Below are 22,884 nucleotides of genomic sequence, written 5' to 3'. Positions count from 1 at the left end.
ACTATATATATAGAATATGAAGTATAGCACATGTATTACATATGTGCATAATATATAAAATATTACACAAAGTTAAATATCTACACTGCATACAGTAAATATATAAGCTAGTGTTTTCATATATGTATATAAACATACATACATAAAGTTAAGTATTGGTGTAGTAACAGGGTTTGGGGGTTTGGTCGTACACACACACACATAAAAATAGTAGCTTTCAGCCTGTTGCCAAAACAGACACACTATACAGGAAGACTGAAAAGAGAATTAAAGTTTGGATGGAGCATCTGCTTGCAATCTTTGACTGCAAGTCAGATTTTGCTCAAGCCAATCCTCTGCGGAATCCCAGGCAGCACCTCACTGGCATTTCAGAATGAAAATGTCAGATTTAGAAAACTGCAACAAACAGGATTTCAGCTGTAAGACCCATACTGTGGTAGGCACATCCTCTTGCCTTGGATTACTAAGCAATTTCATTACTGCCACAAATGAAAGTTAATCTAAGCCTTGTTCTGACTCACCAGCCAGCTATTCAACAGCTTACTGTCGGAACCGTCATACTATTTATAACTAAGGAATATGTCAACATTGCTAGACAGAGTCGGAGTTGTCTAGGTTCCTCTTCTCAAAAAGCCAGGATCAATGTAAGGGCAGGGAAGGGGGGATATTCAGTAAAAGGCAGGTAGGTGCACTGTCACTAAACTACAGCAAATCCTCAAGGACAAGGAAATCGTTAAAACAGCCTCCCATTGACAAAAAAAAATTAAGTCACAATTCCCATAAAAATGTCTATAGAGACAGGACTGAGTAGCAGCACTTCTTGAGGTAATTTTCAGAGGTTCAAGGAAGAGCCATGAAAGGAGCTGGACTTCTGTCAAAGCCTGCCAAGATCACAAACGCTGAAGTACCACCACCAGTTGTTTCTCTCAGTTATACAGCTCTGGAAGTTCTTTTACCTTACAGCAATTCAAACCATTCCATAAATAAACAACCGAAACCCTGAACTGACACTTCTCTCTGTTCTTTAACAATACAGTCTGCAGAGAAATTATCACTCACAAAAATACACAAATACAAATTCAACATATTACAATATGTAAGGTGTCTTTACCAAGTAGTATCTGGTTCAAATATACTAATAATGCCTCAAGTGATGTGTGGCATGAAAAAATAAGGAGTATTTTTGTCACACCATGTAATAATTAACAACATACACAATACCAACAAAATGATTCAAAAGTACATGAAATCAGAACAGTCATGAAATAATCATTCCTCACAATAAGAATGGAAGCGTACCCTGTAATTTGAGTGTGGTAGATATGTTATTCATACAGTTTTCCCCATGGATATAATTAAAGCATGCAGGGCTGGTGCAAAACATTATATAGATGGCCTAACAATTTAGTAATTGAGCCTCTCTTTATTACACACAGAATAAAGTGTTAATACTCTTCCATTTGGGGCCATTAGCGAAATGCTTCTTTGAATTCCTTCAGAAAAAAAATGAAAACTAACAAAAAAAAATCTCCTTATAGGTCTGTGTTCTTGCTGTTCAGCTGTAAAATACTAACGGAGCTACATATTTTGTGCACTACATTTAAAATCCTCTAGAAGCCAGCGTGACTGGTTTGAATACTCATAATGAAATTTCTAATGCAACAAAAAACTCAAGCAGAAAGTGTCTGAAAAGCAAGCCAGACTCCAAATCACTTCAGAGATGAAATTTCCAAAGGTAATTATGTATGACTAATGTGCTTAAGAAAGCAATAAAAGAATAAGTTTCACATGTGCACTTCAATTTTACAAGGTCCTCCTAATCTTCCGTTTTGCATTTCTAGTATTATTATTAATTTCTGTAAGAGCCAGAGACACAAAGCTTTTCAAATTACATTATCCACCTTAAATATGTTTTGCTAATTCCTTAAATGTAGTTTCAGGAATGTTGCATCCTTGCATAATCACTTTTAATACCATGGAACATTATGCTTTGTAGTGTGCACAGGGAAGGTCATACAAATACTCTGTTGGGTGAACCAAAAGATTTTGTCAGCTTGAGCCAAAGCCTCCCAGATTCAGTATGAAAACTCTACCAGAATCCAGTGAGTTTTCAACAAGCTCAAAACAACAAAAAAAAAAAAAAGCAGAACATAAGTAACAGGAGGGCTTATAAAAAAATATATATATATGTATGTATGTTTATATGTATGTATTTACCTTTCTTCAGCTGCTGGTGACATTCCTCTAGTTTCTGACGAGTCAGCTTGAAGTGATCCAGAAAACCATTCAAGCTCTCCTGAACGAAGTCTGGAGACATGGGCTGAGAGGTGAGTGCCTTGCAGGTGGCTTTCAGGTGCTCCAGCTGTGGGCTCAGGCTTACAAGATGAGTTAACTCCCGCTATGGAAGATTGAAAACAAAACCAAATCTCATACTTGCCTTGTTAACACAAAGATTTTAGTAAGCTACTGCAGCACAGCTCCACCACATTACTAGGGCAACAACATTAGAGTACTCCTGTGACACAGCTACCAAAATCTTCCAGTCAAATAGGGTGCCATGGATGCCTCAGGAATGTTGAGTTATCCTACTAACTAGGCTAAGCTCCTCTGAGATATCTGTGTTTCTAACAGCTTCCAATCAAAATTAGCAAGTTTTGCCAGACTTACCTGACATAAGTCTTTCAGGACCATTGAGGGCTGGGATGCTGAAGAAGCGTCATTCTTAAGCCAGCCATCCTTCTCAATTACAGTCTTCTCAAGCTCACTCATTTCCTTAAAATAAGCATTTATATCTTCCTGGTACTTTATCTTTCTGGCCACTTCTTCCAGATGTTGAACCACGTCATTCCACCCTGACAATATTTTCTCCATCACAGTTTTTATATCCACTGTAGAAAGTCCCTCTAAAAAGATTACATGTTATAGCTATATTAACTGCAACACATTTTGATTAATAAGCATTTAACCTTTCATCTTTAAATACAGGAGCACATTTGCATTAATATGCAAAATTCTTTGATTCCAGGTCCATTGTCCATAAAACTATATTTATTACTAACAGTGTTTCAGCTTTTTATTTCATCAAAGGTAAAATGAAGAGTGAGATATTCCATTTCCATTTGTTCCCTTCGATAACTTTTGAATTTGTAACAACGAGCTGAATCTTGACCATCGTGACTCTCTTCATCATGATTTGTGTCTAAATGTTGATACGTAGATTTAAATAAAATAAGCTTTATTTAAATAAGGTTCCAGTGAATTTATTTTTTTTAATGATTCTAGACTCCACAAAGGAAGCGGGAATCAGCAAGTTGGAGCAAGCAGGAAGGCAGCAATAAATTCATTGAAAAGGTAGATGAAAACCCAGTCAGCCTGCGAGACAGGGAGCAATGCTCAACCATGTCACATTGCACACAGATATGCTTAATAACTAGGTAATATGAACAGCTACAAAAGCAACACAACAAAACACGAGATTATTTCACACTCACAGCGACGACGTGAAGCACATGCTACACCATCTTTTTTTGTTAATTCAATGCATTACTTGAGGATGCAGCAGCAGAAGTGAACAGACCTCCTACTCATTCCTTGTTCTTTTATTTCCTCAAGTGCCAGAAGTAACTGATGATTTGGCTATACATGGAAGAAATTTCAGTGCAACGTGCATTCAACAGTACTTCCTTACCATTGCAAGTTTCTGATGCAGATTCTCTTTCAAGGTATCACCTTCTTTATATAAGACATGTTTGCATCATTTGAATTAACAGGCCTGACATCTAGATCTGAGTATAAGGAGGAGAGTCATAGACGAGCAGTTTTAGCCGCACTGCTTCAGCATAAGTGGAGCCCAGAGCTCTGGTGAGGGCAGTCAGCCAGCTTCTACAAGGGCACTTGAAGGCTCTGCTTGCTCCACAGATCCTCCCTGTGCTTCACACACCGGCCATACACTTGGCGCATCAACAATACAGAAGCTGCAACCAGCCACATAAGAGGAGCGTGCATGCAACAATCGGGCACTGCCATGACGGCACTGCTTGCACATGCCCCAAGATAGAAATGGATGTATTCACATGCATGCCAGTCCTGTGCATTATTCCACACAGGTGTAGCTGGGCCTGGATTTCAAGAGAAAAGCTGTCATTCTGAGCTGAACAAAACATACTAGCAGACTTTAATGAAGCCAGGGGCTGTAGATTGGTTATTTTCTATACATCCCAACTTTTAAGACCTCAAACAGTTAGGAAGCATTTCTGTACCTTATTTTCTCCTGATACAAAGCAGTTTTTTAACTATGAATTTCTTGTTATGGTCAACAAATACCCGTTTCATAGCCATGACTTATCACAACTTTACAAAAGAGAGAGAAGGAGGCAGGCAGGATTTCTGTCCAGGTTTGAAGACAAGGAACAGCTACAAATTTTTACAATGCAAACTCCAGATCAAAGCAGTGGCTTCCAGCTATCAGCTACCCACCATAAAAAGCTTCATATGTGAAACAGGCAAGGAGGGGAGGATTGGAGAATGCTTAACAGACTGGGCCATCCAGGTAAAGGAGATGGCTGGAAAAAACGTGACAGTTGGGAAATCCAGTGGAAATCAGCATTTTCCAAAACGGATGCTGGTTAGTATGTCAGTCTGACCAGTCATCACAGATGAGGCCAGCGATACCATCCTTTCACCTGTCTGAATGCTACCAATCACAGAAACTTCACCAGAAGCCAAGTGCATAGCAGATCTAAAAGACTGTCTCTGAATGATATGAACAGCTCTTATGGAGAAAGTCACATTTCACTATGGAGTTCTGTCATATTATGAAACAAGATTTTGGCAAAGCTGGAAGATTCAACTTTCACTGATGTTAATTATAAGTTTCCAGTGATAAGTGTTTTAATTGACAATCAATCATTTTGTCAAGCATGTAGGCTTCTCTCTTGCCTTTGAGACATAAATGGTGACTGTGTCATCAAAATATAACTGACAGTTTTTACAAAAATAGAGAAAACTATGAATAAAGAGATATATACACACTTATCAAGCTTACACTTGGCTTAAAAATTTCTACTTCAAGGAAGCTGTATTTCAAAATTTTGTACTTAAAATCTACACACAATTTAACCTCCTTCCCCCAAAAGTATGTTACTACTATTTTAAGAAATTATTTACATTTAAATAAAAACAGCTCTTAAAAGGTTGCAAACGAACACACACATTAAACAAAGACTATTAATATTGCTTCTCTATAAGCTTTAATAAAACCAAAACACATATCAATAACTAATAACAGTAACAATGGCCAGTGTCTCTGGAGGAAAGAAAACAGAAGGAGAGGGAAGGACTATATTGCAATGCTTAGGAGACAGCGTATTTCAGTATTATTTCCCAGCAACTCATCTGATTAAATCACAAGACAGAAAAACCTTAAAGTTGCTTACCCTTTCCCATTTGATCCAAAAGAATATGTCCACTTCGTTTCAGTTCATCTAACATTTGGCTTTTTTCAACTCTTTCTTTTTCAATCATCTACAAAGTGAACCCCAAAAGAATACAGTTTCAGAGAAGGTCACTTTTCTTTACGCACACCCCCACCTCAACCCAGTAACACGTATTTTCACCTATTACTCAAAATACATTCCAGTTTTCTTGGATACAGCACCTTCTAAGAGGCACGTTCATTCTGTTTGCTTGGAAAACAAATGCAAAAGGAATTAGCTCTCAATTCCCAGGCAAGCAAGAGACCAGTACAACATAAGGAATAAAATAGTTTAAAAGTTTGACGATCCTCCTGTGTGAAATCTGATATGGGGACACCAGCTAAACCAAGTCACTTATGATCAAAAAATTGTAATTGATGTGAACCAGTGATGAAAAGACTTTTAAAAAGGACCCCTTGCCTCTACACTCCTTACTGAGATTTCCAGTAGAAGGGAATAGAAGGGAATAACAACCTGCTTCCTAGAAGTCCAAATGGCAAGAACTATAGCACACTAGAAATCCACTGCTCTAGTGCTTCACTCTCCTTCATAAAGAAACAGTAAGGGAAATCCTATGTGACTACCAAAACCTTCAGAGAAAGAAGATCCTCTCTCAAGTCATACATACTAGTGAATGTTCCTGTGTGAGCCAATAGGCAGAATACATCCACGGAGGAAAAGTCAGTTCCTTAGCCACAAGGCCACAAAACATCCTCTGTGATTACAACAAAGTATCTCCAAATTAAAATATTTTCAAAACTTATGTCCGAGGTCATTACTCTGGTTTAGACTGGCTACACTAAATTCAGAAGCAGCATGTATTTACTTGTGCAGTTGGGAAGAACACACACTGTTCTACCCATTTAAAGCCCCAATCATTTAAAAAGTGTCGTTCATGGGAACCTGGTGTTCATCTCTGAGCCTATTTTATAAAAGCTACAAACATTCACAAAGATCTAAAAATAACCTATTGGGAGGGTTGTTTTGGTTTTTATTTCCAACAGTACTGCTGTTCCAAACATTCCTACTGGCACCATTTTTCACTACAGCCCTGAGAAGTCTCCTTATATTTTTAAGTATTGTCTTTGATTTCAAAGGCAGGTTCAGGTCCTGCTAAAGCTCCAGTAAGCCTTCATTAGCAAAGCACGCTCAAGGACCATAAAAGGCAAGAATACATTCCTGAAACAGAAGAAATAGAAGATAAAATCGTTACTTCATGGCTCCCACAGGATCCTGTAAAATTATGTATTCTGTCCTGCAGGTCACTAATACCATACATGAGTTGTAAGTATCACGTTTTCTCCAAAATTAATGGAGCGAACATGTCCAAACATTATAACAGCAAACCACTTTGGACCCTGGGTGGTAGTGTGTGCAGTGCCACAGTATGATTCGAGGGGTCTCCAAGCAGCCCAGTGGCCCAACTCTGCCAAAATTATAAAAGTGGTGTCAATCAAGTGCATCTCCAACTATGAAACACAAAGCCAAAATATGTTGCTTAGTGGAAAGACAGTCATCCCGAAGACAAATTTTAGCAGAACTCCAAAGAGGACATCCATAATACGTGTTTTTAAAATTTCCTGTAGATTGTAAACCCCAACACAAGCAAAGATTTGTGTCTAGCTGCTGAGAAATTTCCACATATGTCCAGTTCTGAAACGTTTAAAGGACTTAATTCCCATGAAGCATGTGGATCAGTCCAGATCTCCAGCTTAGAGACAAAATATATTATTCACTGGAACACTATCTCCCCAATTTACCTTCAACTTTTCTTTCATGTTTGAAGTCTCTCTCATCTTCTTGTACTCTTTGATGTCTGTGGCCTGAATGGCAGATTTTGATTTTGAAATCCAGTTTAAGAGCTCAGCACTTTCAGCATCAAACCTGGTTTAAAGCGTCAGACAATTATTATTTCTTTTTTGTCATTTCTCCCTGTTCAGTCACTGTCTTAAAAATCAGAAGTCTTAACTTCAGCACATTACTCAGTCCCAGAACAGCAAGGCTGCACACAAGATTCATGTTTCGCATATTACTAATCACAGGTGGTAGGACAGAGACAGACTTCCAAAACCCACCACAGCAGAAATCATGTCCATGGTATTAGCCTTTGGGAGCAAACTGAGAATGCATGGTGCAATTTATTTCTTAATTTTTTAATACAGATCTTCAAGGAAACTAGTACTGTTTCTTTTAATGTGTCACAAAAAAGATCTCTCAATGCCAACTATTTTGAAAGTAATAAAATAAACCTCAGGAACAAGACAAATAAGAATTGCAGTTCTAGATTTTGTAAAAGTCTGCAGCACACTTTAGTCTGAAGAAAAGGCCAGCAGCTCAAGCACTCATAGCAGTGGCAGTGTACAATTTTTTGTAAGAAAGAAAAAAAACTTTCTGAATGCTTAGTTGACTAAAGATTAGCTTACAGCTTCATTTTTTTGGCTACAGTGGGCATGTCTATACTAATGTAACTTCCTTATGCCCAAAACCTCTAAGCTACAACCCACCACCACCAAAAAACTAAAATAAACAAACTAAAAACCCAACTTCCAAATTAACCAATATTGTACAGAACTCGAAACAAGGACAGATGCGCTATACAGACCACAAGTCAGGCCATATTACAGTTAAACTACGTAACACAATGCAAATCCTAACATGGAATAACAACCTACCAACAAATGCAGAAGTCTCTGTTAGTCACTCAAAGTTTTAATGGGAAAACCTGCAAAATTCTAGTTACTGGTCATTTGTTGGTTTCAACATAAGTAACTGGGATAAGGCAAAAGCATCAGAAATGTCAACCTATTTTAACTGACCCTGTCCTTAATACAGTTTGAACTCTAGGAAAAAATTAACAGATCAAATCACTTTTGCTTTCAAAGTCCAAAATAGTTTCCGCGACTCATGAGACAGATAGAATGGGCAGATGGGTTGCTGACTGCTTTACTGCCCTGGGACACCCACATGCACAAAACCACACACCCCCCACCAGAATTTGGAGGGTCTGACCAGGGTCTTCAACAGGGTTTGGGCAGGTTCCTCAGCCCTTCAAACCTCCATTCCTCCTTCAGAAAAACAAGGAGAACAACTCTTCTTCGCTGTGCAAACCCACATCACCTAGCGCACAAATTCCCTGTTCTTGACACAGTCCTTTACCCTCTCTTTAAATGACCTGCGAAAGGTTTCAACTAGTGACACTTCAAAAATGTTTGTTTTCTCAGGAAAGCACAAAAAGCAAAATGGTGAGTATAAACCATTTACTTTCTTAGTTTATCTTGAAACAATTCCTTTAGTTTTAGGCATGCTGTTTAATAAAGACAACGGAACACATGCCATTAAATATTTTTTAGCCTAGAGAAGAGAAGGCTGCAGGGAGACCTTACCTAAAGGGGGTCTACAGGAAAAATGGGGAGGGACTCACTTAGGGACAGTAGTGACGAGGAGTAATGGTTTTAAACTGAAAGAGCATAGATTTACATTAGTTATAAGGAAGGCATTCTTCACTATGAGGGTGGTGAGGCACTGGAACGGGTTGCCCAGAGAAGTTATGGACGCCCCATCCCTGGGACCGTTCAAGGGTGGGCTGGATGGTGCTTTGAGCGACCTGGTCTAGTGGAGGGTGTCTCTGCCTATGGCAGGGAATTGGAACGAGGTGATCTTTAAGGTCACTTCCAACCCAAACTGTTCTATGACTGTACATGTGCAAATCAGACAGCCACTCCAGACATGCTTGTGAAAGGAGACACCCCTGTAATATTGTCCTCATTACTAAAGACCAGGGAGATTGTACAGGTTTCTGAGCCTCTTTTGTGCAGTTTCTCCCATTCGTCCCATTTATTTTATGGAGATTAGAAATAAATAAATCAATCAATCAAACTACTTGGCACTTTCACAACACTTTTCAACCAAAGATGAGAAGATGTTTTTCCAAAAGAAAGCAAATATAATTAATTCTATCTTTCAGCAAGGGAGCTGAGGTACAAAGAACTGAAGACCCGCTTTTCTGAGAAAAACACACTGCCATTTCCCTTTGAAATTAATGGAAGCTGCAGACTTTCTGTCGCTCTGAAAACAAGGCTGTACATAACATTCCCTTCCTGTTCCCCAAGCCTCACCACTGCAACTTCAGTATTCCTCACTTGCATCAAAGAAGAATCAAAAGCCAAGATCAAGAGACATGAGTCTGTAGTCTCTAGTGAGCAAGGGGAAATGGCAGTGACATATACTTACTTTTTCTTTGCTTCACTGTCCCCTGGGATTTGCCTTTTCTTTGGGGGTGGCGGTGGGGGCAACTCCTGTCTGGATTGTTTAACCACTACCTGTTCCTTCAACAGCATTGTTTCTGCAGCAGTCTTCTGTGAAACCTGTGACATCCCTACGTTTCCTACAGCTTGAGTTACCTATACAAAATAATTTAGCAAAATGGTTAAATGCCATTTTTAACACCAATTTAATTGCTTTTGCTTAGTTAATTTTATTCAAAGCCCATTCATTCACTCTAAAAATGGTCACACCTACATGTGATGAAACACCTTTATCACAGATGCACTCCAGAGACAAAACTTCATTTTTCTCATTTTACAGATGGGAACCAAGCATCAAAATTCTCAAATTCAACTAGAATTCCATGTCAGTCCAAGTGAACTGAAATCATCAAAATAAGCATCGTATTTTCTTTCAGAATTGCTTGGTTCACAGGAAGAACCAAGGTCCTTTGGGTTTATTAACACACAATTCTGTATTTTATACTCATACCTTATAAACCCAAGTCTAGATCTCAGAAAGAGCTGATACACTGTGGATTTGACCCAAAAACTCACTCAGGTCAACAGAAACCTTCCACACTCTTTAACGGGTTATAAAGTAAGTCCCATGGGAATCAACCTGTAAGTTGTAAGTATGTGCCTGATATTTAGGGGGAGTGAAAGGATGAAGACAGGATTTGGCACTCTCCAGTGCTTTTGCCTCAAATGCAAGAACAAATTAAAGCCACATGGCTGAAAAGGACCCCTACTCAGACTGCACAACTCATTCACTACACACTAAATGGATCATGAATCAGTGCCACAGCCTTCACCATAATAACAGTTTAATATCACAAAAAAGGGATATATGAGTCATAAAACTGTCAAACAAAATTCTCACAGAAGCCAATGGGAGTTGTGTCTAAATAAAAACATTACCAAGCACTCAAAATACTAAAATAAACATTTAACAATCCAGCTTGGTTATCATCGTTACATACCAAACAAACAACTACTCTATTTTCAACAGATGAGAAATCATACTCACAGAGCATAAATGCTTGTATGACTCCCATTTATTTATCTATTCTGGGTTTGGGGTTTTTTCTTTGTTTTCTTTTAGTATCAGTTTTAATCCAGTCCCAGCACTCTTACAATGTTTAAAGGCATTTGCATTGATTGATAGTACATGGGAAGCCTGCTTTACTCATCAGAAAAATGAAGCTTAATCTGTGTGAGAAAGGAGTAATACTAGTCAGGTTAACAACTTGGGGATTTGAAGACCAAAAATCGCAGACAGCATTGCCAGCAGATAAAAGTCAGCCCCACGTGAAAGAGCACTTGCCTCTCTCTAGCCTCATGCCAAGAACTTGCCTAGGCAATTTTGCTGACAGTTCGCATACATACAGAATCTAAACAGCTAAAAAGTATTAAACATTTCTTAAGTACCTGGTTAGAGTAATCCTCTAGCTTCTGAACCAAACTGTCCCACCTCTGAGTTAGCTCTTCCTGCTCCTGATCAATTTTACTGGATGCTCTGCCTTTCCCAAGGATTTGGGCCACATCTTGACCTAGCTCATTCAGCTGGTCTAGTGTTTGCCGTTTCATACCCATGTCCTCCTTCAAAATCTGCAGCAAAACAAAAACATTAAAGATGAGATCAGGTATTCTGCCATCCCTTAGCTTTTAATCTGGGGCGGGGTGGGGTGGGGGGTGCAGGCACAGTGCTGGGAAGGGAAGAAAATGTACTACCTGAGCCAGATGCATCACAGCTTTCAAACTAGTTCTTTTGGGCAAAGCAGCACTAAGACACTCTTACCCTGAAACAGCTCCTAGAGCAATTTGCAGTATCTCTTGAGTTACATTAGTTCAGGTAGAAGCAGAACCAATGCATTTTAAAAAAAACACTACCAAAAACAGACCTACACTTTCAAAAACACAGCTGACTGGTGGCCTGCAATAAACTCCAAATTCTACCAAAAACCCAGCACAGCTGTTCCAAAGTTTGGCGCAACCACCTGGAATGGCCACAGAGTAAATTGTAACATTTTTAAAATTCAAGTGAAAGAATCTGGCAAGAAGAGAATTTTGGCCTGGCTTCCAAGGTATCATGCATTCACAGCGCCTACCGGGGTCAAACTAGTAATTTGCCATTTATTTAATCTATGAGATTTGACAGGACAGAGCAGGATAGCAATACTCACTGCTAGTTTTCGAACATTCACACTCAGGTCTGTCTGATCTTTAAAGTTGCTTGTCTGTACCTTACTCAAAGCCTCTTCTTTCTCAGTTAACCAAGCTTTCAATAAGCACTGCAGATCATAACAAAAATAGCACAGGAAAATACCAAGTTTGTCAAACAGGTATTGACAATTCCTTCTTTAAGATCTTTGCATTCAAAGCACAGTTCTATAGTCTTTATATGCAGGAATTTCAGTTGGCATTAACAAAAATAATACATAAAGGGGACAAAAAATATTGTATCAGAGAACTAAGTAATACCTTCCATCAAAACAATTTCAACAAAACTATTTCCCGATATATCACAGCGCACACACACAATAAGTTATTTATAGCAACCAGAAATCCACCACAAAGCTGACACAGGACTTACAAATTATATTATAATTAAATATCTTGAAATGGTATATAGGCTTTCTTTCATTCTAAACCCTTCTTTCTCTGTGATTCAAAACCAGCCACTACAAACATTTTCTCACAGAAGCAACAGCGCTGGCAATTCAGAGCTCTTTTAGTTCAGGCAGTCAGTCAAAAAGTCAAAATTAGTCACCTCCCTGTTTACTGTACCTACTTTTAATTGGGAAATACCGTCAGCAAACACTATCTCATTAACTACTGAAAGCTGGAGTGGTCTGCTCTGAATAGTACAAACTCAAAGATCTTGAACTTTTTCCACTTTTTTTTCTAGGAAACCTGTCCTAGGTCTTACTTCTTGTCAGTCACGCAATACTGCTGTGGGAACTCCAGCAATAAGTGGCATCAAGCATCAGGAAGGATTTTATACATTTGCTATAATGTAGCAACATATTGCTGCCGCTGCACAGCCATCTCCATAGACTAGGATTACGCAGCTGTCTATCAGGCTCGGTTGCATAGCCACTGGTGCACTGCTACTCCTCTATCTAAAAAATAATATGAAGTGATACAGCAAGGCAGAGCTTTTTGTTCTTTGAACAACACACTTTACAACAGCCACTAGGCTCTTCAGTCTCACTGTGCATTTTTGGCATTGTCCCAGAACTCACTACAGCAACCTTTGGGCAAAAGAGCTAAGGCAGTTTACATTGCCAATGTAAACAAATACACGAAACATACAGACAGCAAATAGGATGGTGGTGGAAATGTCATAAAGCTGTGAGAAAGTTATACCACCACATATAGTCTCTGAAAAAAATAATGCTGGCATCCCAGCCAACATATTTTATGCATAAGAGGAGCTTAAAATCTCTTCAACATATTCAATTAATTTCTGCTAAATCAGCAGTCAAAGATAAGCCTCCCTAGAAAACTGAAACAATTATCACAGTGCAAAGAAATATCTGGCACTGATTGAGAAATTTGTTTCCCAAGCGGTAAGAATTGTGCTGACTTGGCAGTGTGGTTTCCAAAAGTTTTATAGGCAGCCACAAAAAGCCTGTTGCTCTTCTCTCCATCTGGTTGGCGAAATGGAAAATGCTAGTACCTAAATGTTGTAGTTACTTTTGTGTTAACAAAGTGTTTGTATTGAAGTTTTTAATTAGTTTCAAATTGTAATTTTTGTAGGTCACTTGGTAATTCTTGAGGACAGAGAACTGTAATTCAAACCTATTAGTAAGAAATGCATTGTTCAGAGTTGAACAATGAATGCAAACATGGGCCGATCTAAACCACCTAAAATAAACTTGTTTCCTCATCACTTGCTATCTGACATTTCACATTAAATAAACACAAATTAATTTTTTTCACTTTTACAGAGCAACATAATTACATACAAACCTAAAAAAGCTGCACGCAAAGCAACTCAAAGAAGATGACACTCGTAAGAGTATTGTAATAGTCAATGAGTGGTCACTCCCCAGACAAATACAAAGGTGGAAGAGAGTAGAAACATGTTTACATTGGGTCATCAAAACTGAGATGTCTGTTTTGACATCTGAGAACTTAAGTCCCTACCTTGACATAAAGAGCAAGGATTTTTGAGGAATCCTTTTTTCTCAACTCAGAGACTTATATTGCTGAAGAGCTTCCAGAAAGTGTTAGCCCACAGCGTTCTGTATGCGTGTACACATAACGCCAGCGCCGTATTTTAAAGAAATATATATAAATATAGATATTTGATATTGCTTAAACCAGAATCTGAACCTTGGGTCCACATGAACAAGATCACATGAACTGCAAATACAGCTTATCAATATACTACAAATAGATATTGAAGGGGTCACAGAGAAACACACATGCAACTCAAAAGATGCAGACAAAACAGCTCTCTCAAAGAAACCAGGCTGCAACTGACAGCAACGGCTACACCAGCACCATTCTACTTCTTTCAAATGTCTAAACAATCTGTGTGTACCACAGAGTTTAAACAATAGCTTACAGTGATAAGTACAACCATTTAAGAAAACAAAACAATTTAAGTAAAACCTTCAAAGGAAAAGCCATCAAATATTTTAGGCTGAGACATAAAACAAGCTCTAGCGCTAGGCATGCAAACCTAACACATGTAGTTGTGTTACCATATTTTTATGCCTTTAGTTAACTTGTGTTTGAGCACTATATTTATATATATATATATATATATGTAAAATGCACAATACCAAAGCAAGAAAAACTCACAATACTATCTTCTTCACAATTCAACTATGTGCCTAAACTCAGAAAAATGAGACAAGCTGCATGCTTCACTATATTAACCAGGTGTTTTATGTTACTGATTTTGAAAACAGTATCTATTGATTAGGTGATTGCACAGTTGTGTACATGTATCCGTCTTGGAAGCACATATACCATATAAATTAGGAAAATTCCTGTAATTACCACACCACCAAATATTTTGTGATTCACTGTCATTTTGCTATCATGAATATTCCCACTTCTTCGCTACAACCTACCTTGGAAATTTTTTTACAAGGAGTTATGAACCTTCTTTCCTAAACCTCAGAAAATACTTCTCTTGTGCTGCACTACTCTACTCCTCAAGAAATGCTGGGAACCCAAACAATAACACAAAATCTAGTTTTTCAAGGCTTTTTTTTTCTGAGAGCTGTTAAACACTATTAAGAGATTTGGGGATTTCTGTTTGGTTGGTTTTCCCTCCACAAATCAACCAGTCACCGGGTCACTGGAGAGCTACTAACCTGCTCTTCCAGCAGCTCCTGCCATAAAAGCTGGATTTCTTGCAACTTGACCCGTCGTTCCTCAGTCCAACGACAAACTGCTGTCCACCGCTCGCCAAGCCTCTACAAAAAGCAAGAAACACTCATGAACATTCATGAGCCTCACAGGAAGCTCAAAAATCAGCTATTCAAAGGCATAATTTCTACTTCACAATAATCTCCTTCTACATTATAGCTACCTACCTCCTTGCAAGTAATCATCGTTGTACTGCACAAAGCTGGAGGTTAAAACTTTCAAGAGCATTCACCTAAAGCCTTATCTCTGCTCTTGCTGAAGTCAGCGAGCTATTTGACTGACTTCAAAAAGAGCGAACAAAGTAGCATGAATTCCGTTTCAATAAATTCTGTTTCACGCTCCCTATAGTTCAGGTTACAGTCTAGCTCCTGACAAAAATGGGAAAATACTTCACACAATATTCCCTAGATTAATTGTGCTCATGACTTCAAATATTTTTCCCATCAGATTTTAACTTCCTAATGAAAATTACTTACATGAAGTCAGAGTTTTACTGTGCATCTTCCCACTTTAATGAAACTGCTGAAAGGATACATTACAAAAGCGCCTAAGTCACCGGGAATGCAAACACCTTGACTCAATTGAGCTTGACAGTCAAAGGCCTTTTGCAGGTTTTACCCTGAGCAAATTTATTAATTCTTTACATTAATATCATTTCTAAAAAATAATTACTTTAAATTACTTTCTAGGATAAATTGTCTTTAAACACAAAAATGTTGATTACCAATTAAATGCAAAGGTTTAAATGCCTTCTACTACAGTTAAAAAGAAAAAAAAAGGGGGGGAGCTCTGACCTGCAATTGTTCCTCCAGAATAGCTGTTGCACTTTCGCCACCATTTTCATCAACAATGACAACCATATGCGTCAGGGAGTTTACCTTCACCTGTTCTGCCTCTAGGTCACTCTGCAAGCTCTAGAAGAACAAATCAGAGGTTACCAACTTTGAATAAATTTGCTAACCTGCTATTTCGGCCACAGCGACTAACACAACGGCTGTAGCAAAGTACTTCAGATTCAACAGTTACGCACAGATTTTACCACTGGGAATCACTGCAGAATTTAAATAAAGGTAAGCAAAAGACTGCTAGAAACGAACCTAAAACTGTTCTATTAAAATGCTGGAATGCATGAAGGAGTGCTTTAAGCGGCATGCGTCATACTTAACTAGGAGAATCATGACAACTGCATTGACTTTCTACATGTCTATTGTTATATGTAAAAAAGTTTAAGTATTTCTATAAAAATCTATTATTGTTAATAAGCAAGTATCATAGGGCATGCCAAACAGGGAAAAAAATCACTAAAGAACATCTGCCTTTTAATAGTTGACAATATAATTCTCATAAATACCAACAGAGCTATAACTGATCATTACATTCAAAGACAATAGCAAAATCTGCAGAAAGCACACAGTTCCCATTAGTTTGAAATAATCTGTAGATTTAAATATTCATACAACTTCTAAAATAACAGATTCCATGTTAAAGCCTACTTCTGAAATATCTCTGCAAGATCAATATGCCTTTACAGTACTGTAAATATCACTTTTCATCCCAGAATATCCTGAGCTGCTCCACGAGCAACACACCTCAAACTCCCCAGACTTTGAAGACAGAATGCAAATGTAAGACAGGAAATTACACAGACTATAAATACTCCGCAGTTCTTGCCCTGTGAGGTATGTCCCATGCTGGGGAGAAGGTCAAACCTCAGTACTGAGTACAAAAACCAAAGCTGCAACCATGACAAGCAATAAAAGGCCATTTTTCCCCTTCAAAAATAAAAAAAAACCACTGCAGGCCAGAAAGGCTGAATTCACATCCAGAAACTTGACTGAGACACAGACCACTTCCAATTTTGTGCACATCAGACAGCACTGTCTATGCTTGGGAGGCCCTTCACGATAGTTTCACCTCCTGCACTATTTTAATCAGAAAATCTGAAGCATGCTTTAGAAATGCCTGCCAGTCATTAAAGGCAAGTTTGTCCACAGAAAATTTCATACTGTCCCTCAGACCTGGAGAGAGGCCTTGTTTCCTGCACAGTCAGGGCAACACAATTTCCACTACAGGATTTGCTTCCCGCACAAAAGCAAAGGTAGCAGTTTCTGCTCTAGTCATCAGTGCTCAAGCGTTCAGTTCAGAAAGCACTTCCAGAAACTTTCAATTCCTTTCTGCCCCATCATCCTTTTCCAAACATCAGATGCAGCCCCTCAGCATACAGCCACATATGACTTCCTGCACAATCGAGTTTCTAGCTAAGGAACCCACCAACACACACATCTTTCAAATATTTCTCCCGTGTGTTATATCACAGACAAAAAGGTTTACTTTATGTTCTTCCAGCTGCTTTTGAAGGGACTCCAAATCTTCCGCTAAAAGCTGAGATTCCATCTTCTGAATGCGCTCCTCTGTAACCGTCAGCCAGTCGGACAGCTGCTGCAGCTGCTGCTTCTGGAGCTCCATCAGCATGTCGTGCAGACTGCAGGGGGAAGCACAAGCAGAGTTATTTCAGAAACAGTTTTCCCAAGGAAAGAGACTAAGTTCCAGTTCCTATAGGAAAGAAGCAAGGCCATTCATAACCCAGTTTGCTATCATTTAAAAAAAAAAAAAAAACCAAACAACCAAACCTAAAAAAAAACCACATTCCCCATTCAAATAAGGAACACAGCTAAGTATCCTCATATCTTTCTCAAAAGTTAGTGAATCATGCAATTTATATCAGGGATTGTTTCTTGCAACAGGGATTTGCCTTTAATAGAGACTCTGCTGAGAGCTGCAACAAAATGCAGTTTCTCTCTTGGTGTGCAGCTCTTAAGCTTGATAACCCACAGGCGAGAAAAAAAATCTTCTAAGTGCTTTTTACTTGTGTACACCCACATAGCTATCCACATCTACCGAATACTTTCTTGATGAACTTAAACTACTGAAACAATATTAAAAGCACATTTATGTAACTACTGCATGTAGATCCCACAAATTTAGTCTGGTACATTTACATAACATAACAGTCACAACACACTTTCATATAAGAAACAAGAAATGCCACATATTCATTTCTTTGTTTCACATTGGAAAGTATGAAGAAGGTGGATTTCATGTCACAAATTAAAGAGCTAAATCTTTAAAAAAAAAAAAAATTATAAATGGATGCAAACCAACTCCTCTGAGACTCAGTAGGCACCAGAGGTCAGTCCTGCAGCATGACTCACCGGGACTGCCTGTCCATGCTCTCCACCCTGAGCTCCTCCCAGCGGGAGTTCAGCAGCAGCATTTGCTCCTGGATCTCCAACTCCTCTTCAGGTGACAGATTTCCCTGGGCCACCAGCTGGTTTCCAGCCTGCAGAACACTGCCCACGCTGCTCTGGTGTGCGGTCAGTTCCATCATAAAACCCTGGAAAGGGTACAACCAACCTCATCACCGTGATCTGTGAGCTCCTACATGAGTTTATGAATTTGTAAATGTCCTAAACTTTGTCATGTTTGAAACAGCGCTGCAGAATGAGCTGGCACCATCAAACACACACAAGCATGGCAGACCTGTTCCTCTCTATGACAGAAGATTCTTCATGACCTACAAAAGTTTTGGAGCCAGTAAAAATAGCTTTTCCTTCTCAACTGGCTCTAACTACCTCAGAGAAAAAGCTGTTTGTAATAAGACAGCCTTTGAACAAATGTGTTAATAAAATAAAACAGAAGTTTTATTAAAACAAAAGAAAGCAAAGAAAAGTTAATTGAGTTACTATTAAAAATTCACACATTTACTATAAATCCAGAACACCTCTTCCTTTGGCTCCCAGTGTCAAAAAACTGTAGCACAAGGGGAAAAAATATCTTCATATTAATCAGCACTCAGATTTTAAATTCAGCTGTGTACAGTAAACTGTCACAGGAGAAAACTAAAACATCTAACATGACACTTGAAAATCTTAGCAACATTAGAACATTTGTTCAGACTTGGAATAGAACCCAAACAAAATAATTTGGAAACAAGAATAATTTGGAAGCAACAATACATATTTCTGAAATAAAGTATGCTAATCATGACTGGGAGACCACTAAATTAAATTGACATGAATATCAATTTCAGCATTGCCCTTATTTAACAGCAAGTGACATAAGGCTGACCAGGCTTTTTAGTAGTTGGCAGAAGAGAAGCACAAATCAGCCTGGATCAGACTTTCTTTGTATTATAGACACCAGTGAGCCAGCCACTGAAAGCTGATTAAAAAAAAAAAAAAAATACATTAAAGTTTCAAAGCATGTTCCACTGTAAGGTCTCCTAAAAAGATCTATTCACCTTCATGAAGATATTCTTTGTCAACAAAAAACCCACAAAAAACAACCAACCACACACCAAAAAAACCCCACACAAACGACCACCACATACATTCAGAGGTGCTTTCAATTTAGAAAAAGCACATCAAAAGAAACAGAATGGCAGATTTTGGATAAGGACTAGGAAGTTCTGCAGCTCGCACACACACACATACACAAAAAAAAAACCAAACCACACCACAACAAATTAATTTTCAAGAGAAGCTTACTTCATGGGTGGAAAATTGTTCTTTGACTTCCTCAACATCACCAGATATTTCCTCCTGTTCCCGAAATGCATCCTCAGCCAACAGCAACCACGTGAGAACTTCTTCCAGAGCAACCTGGTAGCTATCCAAGTCCATATCCACCTCTGTCACTGTGCTGGGAGTCTCTGCTCTAGATCTGCCCTGCTCTTCTTCAAGTGCTACAGCCTAGGCAGCCAAGGGAAAAGCAATGTCTTAGAAGGGCACAGAAGATTCCTTCCCAAATGATTGTAAAAACAGAACAGCTAAGATCCCTTTCAATGCTTCCTAAAAATGTTAAAAGTAATCACTGGGTACATTTTAACAAGAAGGGCCACAGTCACCACTACTGAACTTTCATTTTAAAATAACCAACCTGTATAGAAAAGACAACTTAACAGTGGACCTCACATCCAAAGAAAAACCCATCACTACCACCGCCACAAGTCCTGGGGCAAACTCTGTTAAAGATTTTGGGCCACCCTCTCCAGCTTGCCAAGACAAGTAAGAAACAGAAGAAGGAAGCACAGCACAGATGGAACTTTATACCTCAGCACACAGGATTTTGTACATGAATCAGGAAAGGGGGAAAAGGAAGACAGAATTACTCAAGTCAATCACAAAGAATATGCTACAATTTTTTCCTATTTTCCCAACTGTGTTGCCCAAGATAGAAGACATGTCCCAGAGATAACTGACAAGCCTGAAGACCAGCTAAAAATACAAGTCAAGAAATGCCAGGCAGACTTTGCTGACAAACACACCTGCTGCAAATTGAACTCTCCATCCTCACACTCCTGCTTGTATCTCCTGGGAAGGGTCTCCACCTCCCGGATGTCTTCCATAGTGACTTGTTTAGGAAGGACCTCAAACAAAGAGGTTAAATACATAATAATAGACTTTTTGTCTGGAAGCTGTACAGCAACATCTGCATCAAAAAGATAAAATATGGGGAAAATAAATGAAGCTGCTGCTTTCCTAAATCAATAATTAGAATGCAGTTAAGACTTTACATATAGTGTAAACCCCAGGTTCTGTTAAGTAGCCTTGAGTAAGCTTAAGTTAAAAGGCTAGGTTTGAGACGTTGAAGGTAGTATGAAAGAAAAAAAATTTAAAAATAGGATCTCTACACTTAGAGGTGAATTCACATTAAAAGGCATGATGTTTTCACATTAAAAGGCATGATGTTTTTGAAAAGCCCAAACTTGAAATTACTAAGGAAGAAAAAACTCTTTGGGGAAAATTATTCTGGAGCATCTCCCAAGCAAAAATGCAGTCCAGGGACAGTATCCTGCACAAACAAACATTTCCACTTAGGCTCTATCCCCACTCCCAGCATTGGTCAGTTCATTTCCTCACTTTTCATATGGAAGATTTTCACCAACTTATCTCTCTATTTATGAGTGCTACCCATTCAACTCTTTAATTAAAAAAAAAAAAAAAAAAAAAAAAGAAGATGGTGCTTGAATCTGTAAAGTCTGAGATCTTGTCTTACAGAATGAATCTTTGGAGGCTCACTTCAAAGCAGAGTGACAGCTCAGAACTATAAAAGGAGCCAGAAAATTTTCCTGGTAAGCATTCCTACATGGTATGCACTCACAACACCAGCAGCTACTGTGTCTCAATGTATGTAGAAAAAACGAAAGATCATGAGCTCTTAACAGTATTCCGCTCTACATAATGCTCTACTTCACCTGAAAAACACAGACCCTTGTGTAAGAACACCTACCTAAAATAAAACAAAGCCAGGGAACCAACTTCACCTTCTGTATACCGCTTCTGAATGGTAAAGTCATTCTGAACCTTAATATTCAAGCCGCCAAAGCATATGCCTGCACAGACATACCCTTAACCCTGCAAGTTATATTCTTTTAAACACAAATTTAAGAGCTTGAACCAGAAAACCACTGCACAAAACTGCTGGAATTTGTGTTCATAGTAAATATGAATAGAAGATATTTCTTTCAAAAGAGCTCAAAAAAAAAAGCTTCTGGTCAATCAAAATATCCATATCCCACCTTCAGGATCCAACAGTTTCTCAATTCCTAAGTGGTTCTTGGCTATGCTGAAAGCATGTTCCAGTCTCTCAACTGAGGACATCTTTATAACTTTATCCCAGCTGAAAAGTTCAGGTCTAAAAGTAAAGACAAAACAGGAAAGAAAACAGTAAATTTTATTTGAACAAAAAATTCCTTACCACGCAGAATATGAAGTTATGGATATGAAGGTAGCTACCTAAGTAAAATAAGCATGCACAAACACAAAATATAAACATAAGTGCATATAAACAAATGCATAAATATAAATATATGTTTTCTTTTTAGTAGTGAAAATCCTGCAATCACAAATAAATTACCAGACTGCGTATCTGCAGCAACATGCCCCTTCTGTTGTATGTATTCTACACATACGTTGACTACAAGAGGAGATTAAATACTACTATCAAGAAAATAAACTGTGTTTAAAATTTATTCCAGAACCAGTTTTCTTCAGCTGTTTCTTTCACAGCATTACTGTTATTACATGCTTTCTGCATCAGGCTATCCTGGGTAATCAAGTGTCACTCTGTTCCTGGAGAGACTTGTTCCAAACTTGTGATGTGGCTCAGCAGACCACCCTAGACCATCAGAGCCAGGAGCAGCAGCAGTCTCCACCCCTGCTCGCTCACACCACCTTTTTCCCCATTAAAAAAAAAAAAAAAAAAAAAATTCCCATCACAAGTGCTCATAAGAGCCATGATGAAAATAAGGCCAAAAAGTTGATCAGTTTACAGTGTCAGCAGCCTCCATCTCACACCAGCATTAACCAAACCAAATCTCCAGTCCAGTGCACCCAAAACATTCTGGCAGGTCTCAAGGAGCATGGAGCAGGAAGCAGAGTCAGCAGTGATACCTACACCAACAGGGCATGAGCAGCCCAGCGCAGCAGCAGCACAGCAGGAAGACTATAGAGCCATTAAAATACTTGCCATTCCCTTCTAACAGTGGCTTCTCATTAAAACACTGCTACTGATTCTGAGCTTTATAGAACTTGGGGAGGAAGATATGGGCTTGCCTTTAATTCTTTTAATACTTAATTCAGTTGTAAATTGACCTGAGATTATCTTTTAAATTAAATCTGTCAAGTCATTACACTTTGTGAAACAGGAAGGCCATAAGACAGCAGGGTCTGAGAAACAAAAAGCCAGAGGAA

At 38.6% G+C, this 22,884-nt stretch overlaps 1 protein-coding gene across 5 annotated transcripts in view; it reads right to left on the bottom strand.

Annotated features, from left to right (window-relative positions):
• UTRN (utrophin) overlaps window positions 1-22,884 on the bottom strand; it is a 386,536-nt gene that overhangs the window by 281,240 nt on the left and 82,412 nt on the right. For 3 of the 5 annotated variants that reach the window (XM_056344155.1, XM_056344154.1, XM_056344157.1), the window contains 14 exons: window positions 21,711-21,826; window positions 20,457-20,620; window positions 19,678-19,881; window positions 18,343-18,524; window positions 17,462-17,612; window positions 15,925-16,044; window positions 15,076-15,177; window positions 11,923-12,030; window positions 11,168-11,347; window positions 9,705-9,874; window positions 7,235-7,358; window positions 5,436-5,523; window positions 2,668-2,903; window positions 2,218-2,398 (listed from right to left, as the gene is read on the bottom strand). In XM_056344155.1, coding sequence (XP_056200130.1) covers window positions 2,218-2,398; window positions 2,668-2,903; window positions 5,436-5,523; window positions 7,235-7,358; window positions 9,705-9,874; window positions 11,168-11,347; window positions 11,923-12,030; window positions 15,076-15,177; window positions 15,925-16,044; window positions 17,462-17,612; window positions 18,343-18,524; window positions 19,678-19,881; window positions 20,457-20,620; window positions 21,711-21,826 — 2,126 coding nt within the window. Of the gene's footprint in view, window positions 1-2,217; window positions 2,399-2,667; window positions 2,904-5,435; window positions 5,524-7,234; window positions 7,359-9,704; window positions 9,875-10,766; window positions 10,906-11,167; window positions 11,348-11,922; window positions 12,031-15,075; window positions 15,178-15,924; window positions 16,045-17,461; window positions 17,613-18,342; window positions 18,525-19,677; window positions 19,882-20,456; window positions 20,621-21,710; window positions 21,827-22,884 lie in introns of those variants that run through there. The other 2 variants (XM_056344156.1, XM_056344159.1) reach the window with 2 other exon arrangements.

The sequence above is a fragment of the Falco biarmicus genome, chromosome 6, assembly GCF_023638135.1.
Source record: "Falco biarmicus isolate bFalBia1 chromosome 6, bFalBia1.pri, whole genome shotgun sequence".
In the NCBI taxonomy this organism is placed as follows: Eukaryota; Metazoa; Chordata; class Aves; order Falconiformes; family Falconidae; genus Falco; species Falco biarmicus.
Note: the sequence above shows the minus strand (reverse complement) of the source record. Positions and strands in the feature narration are given on the sequence as shown.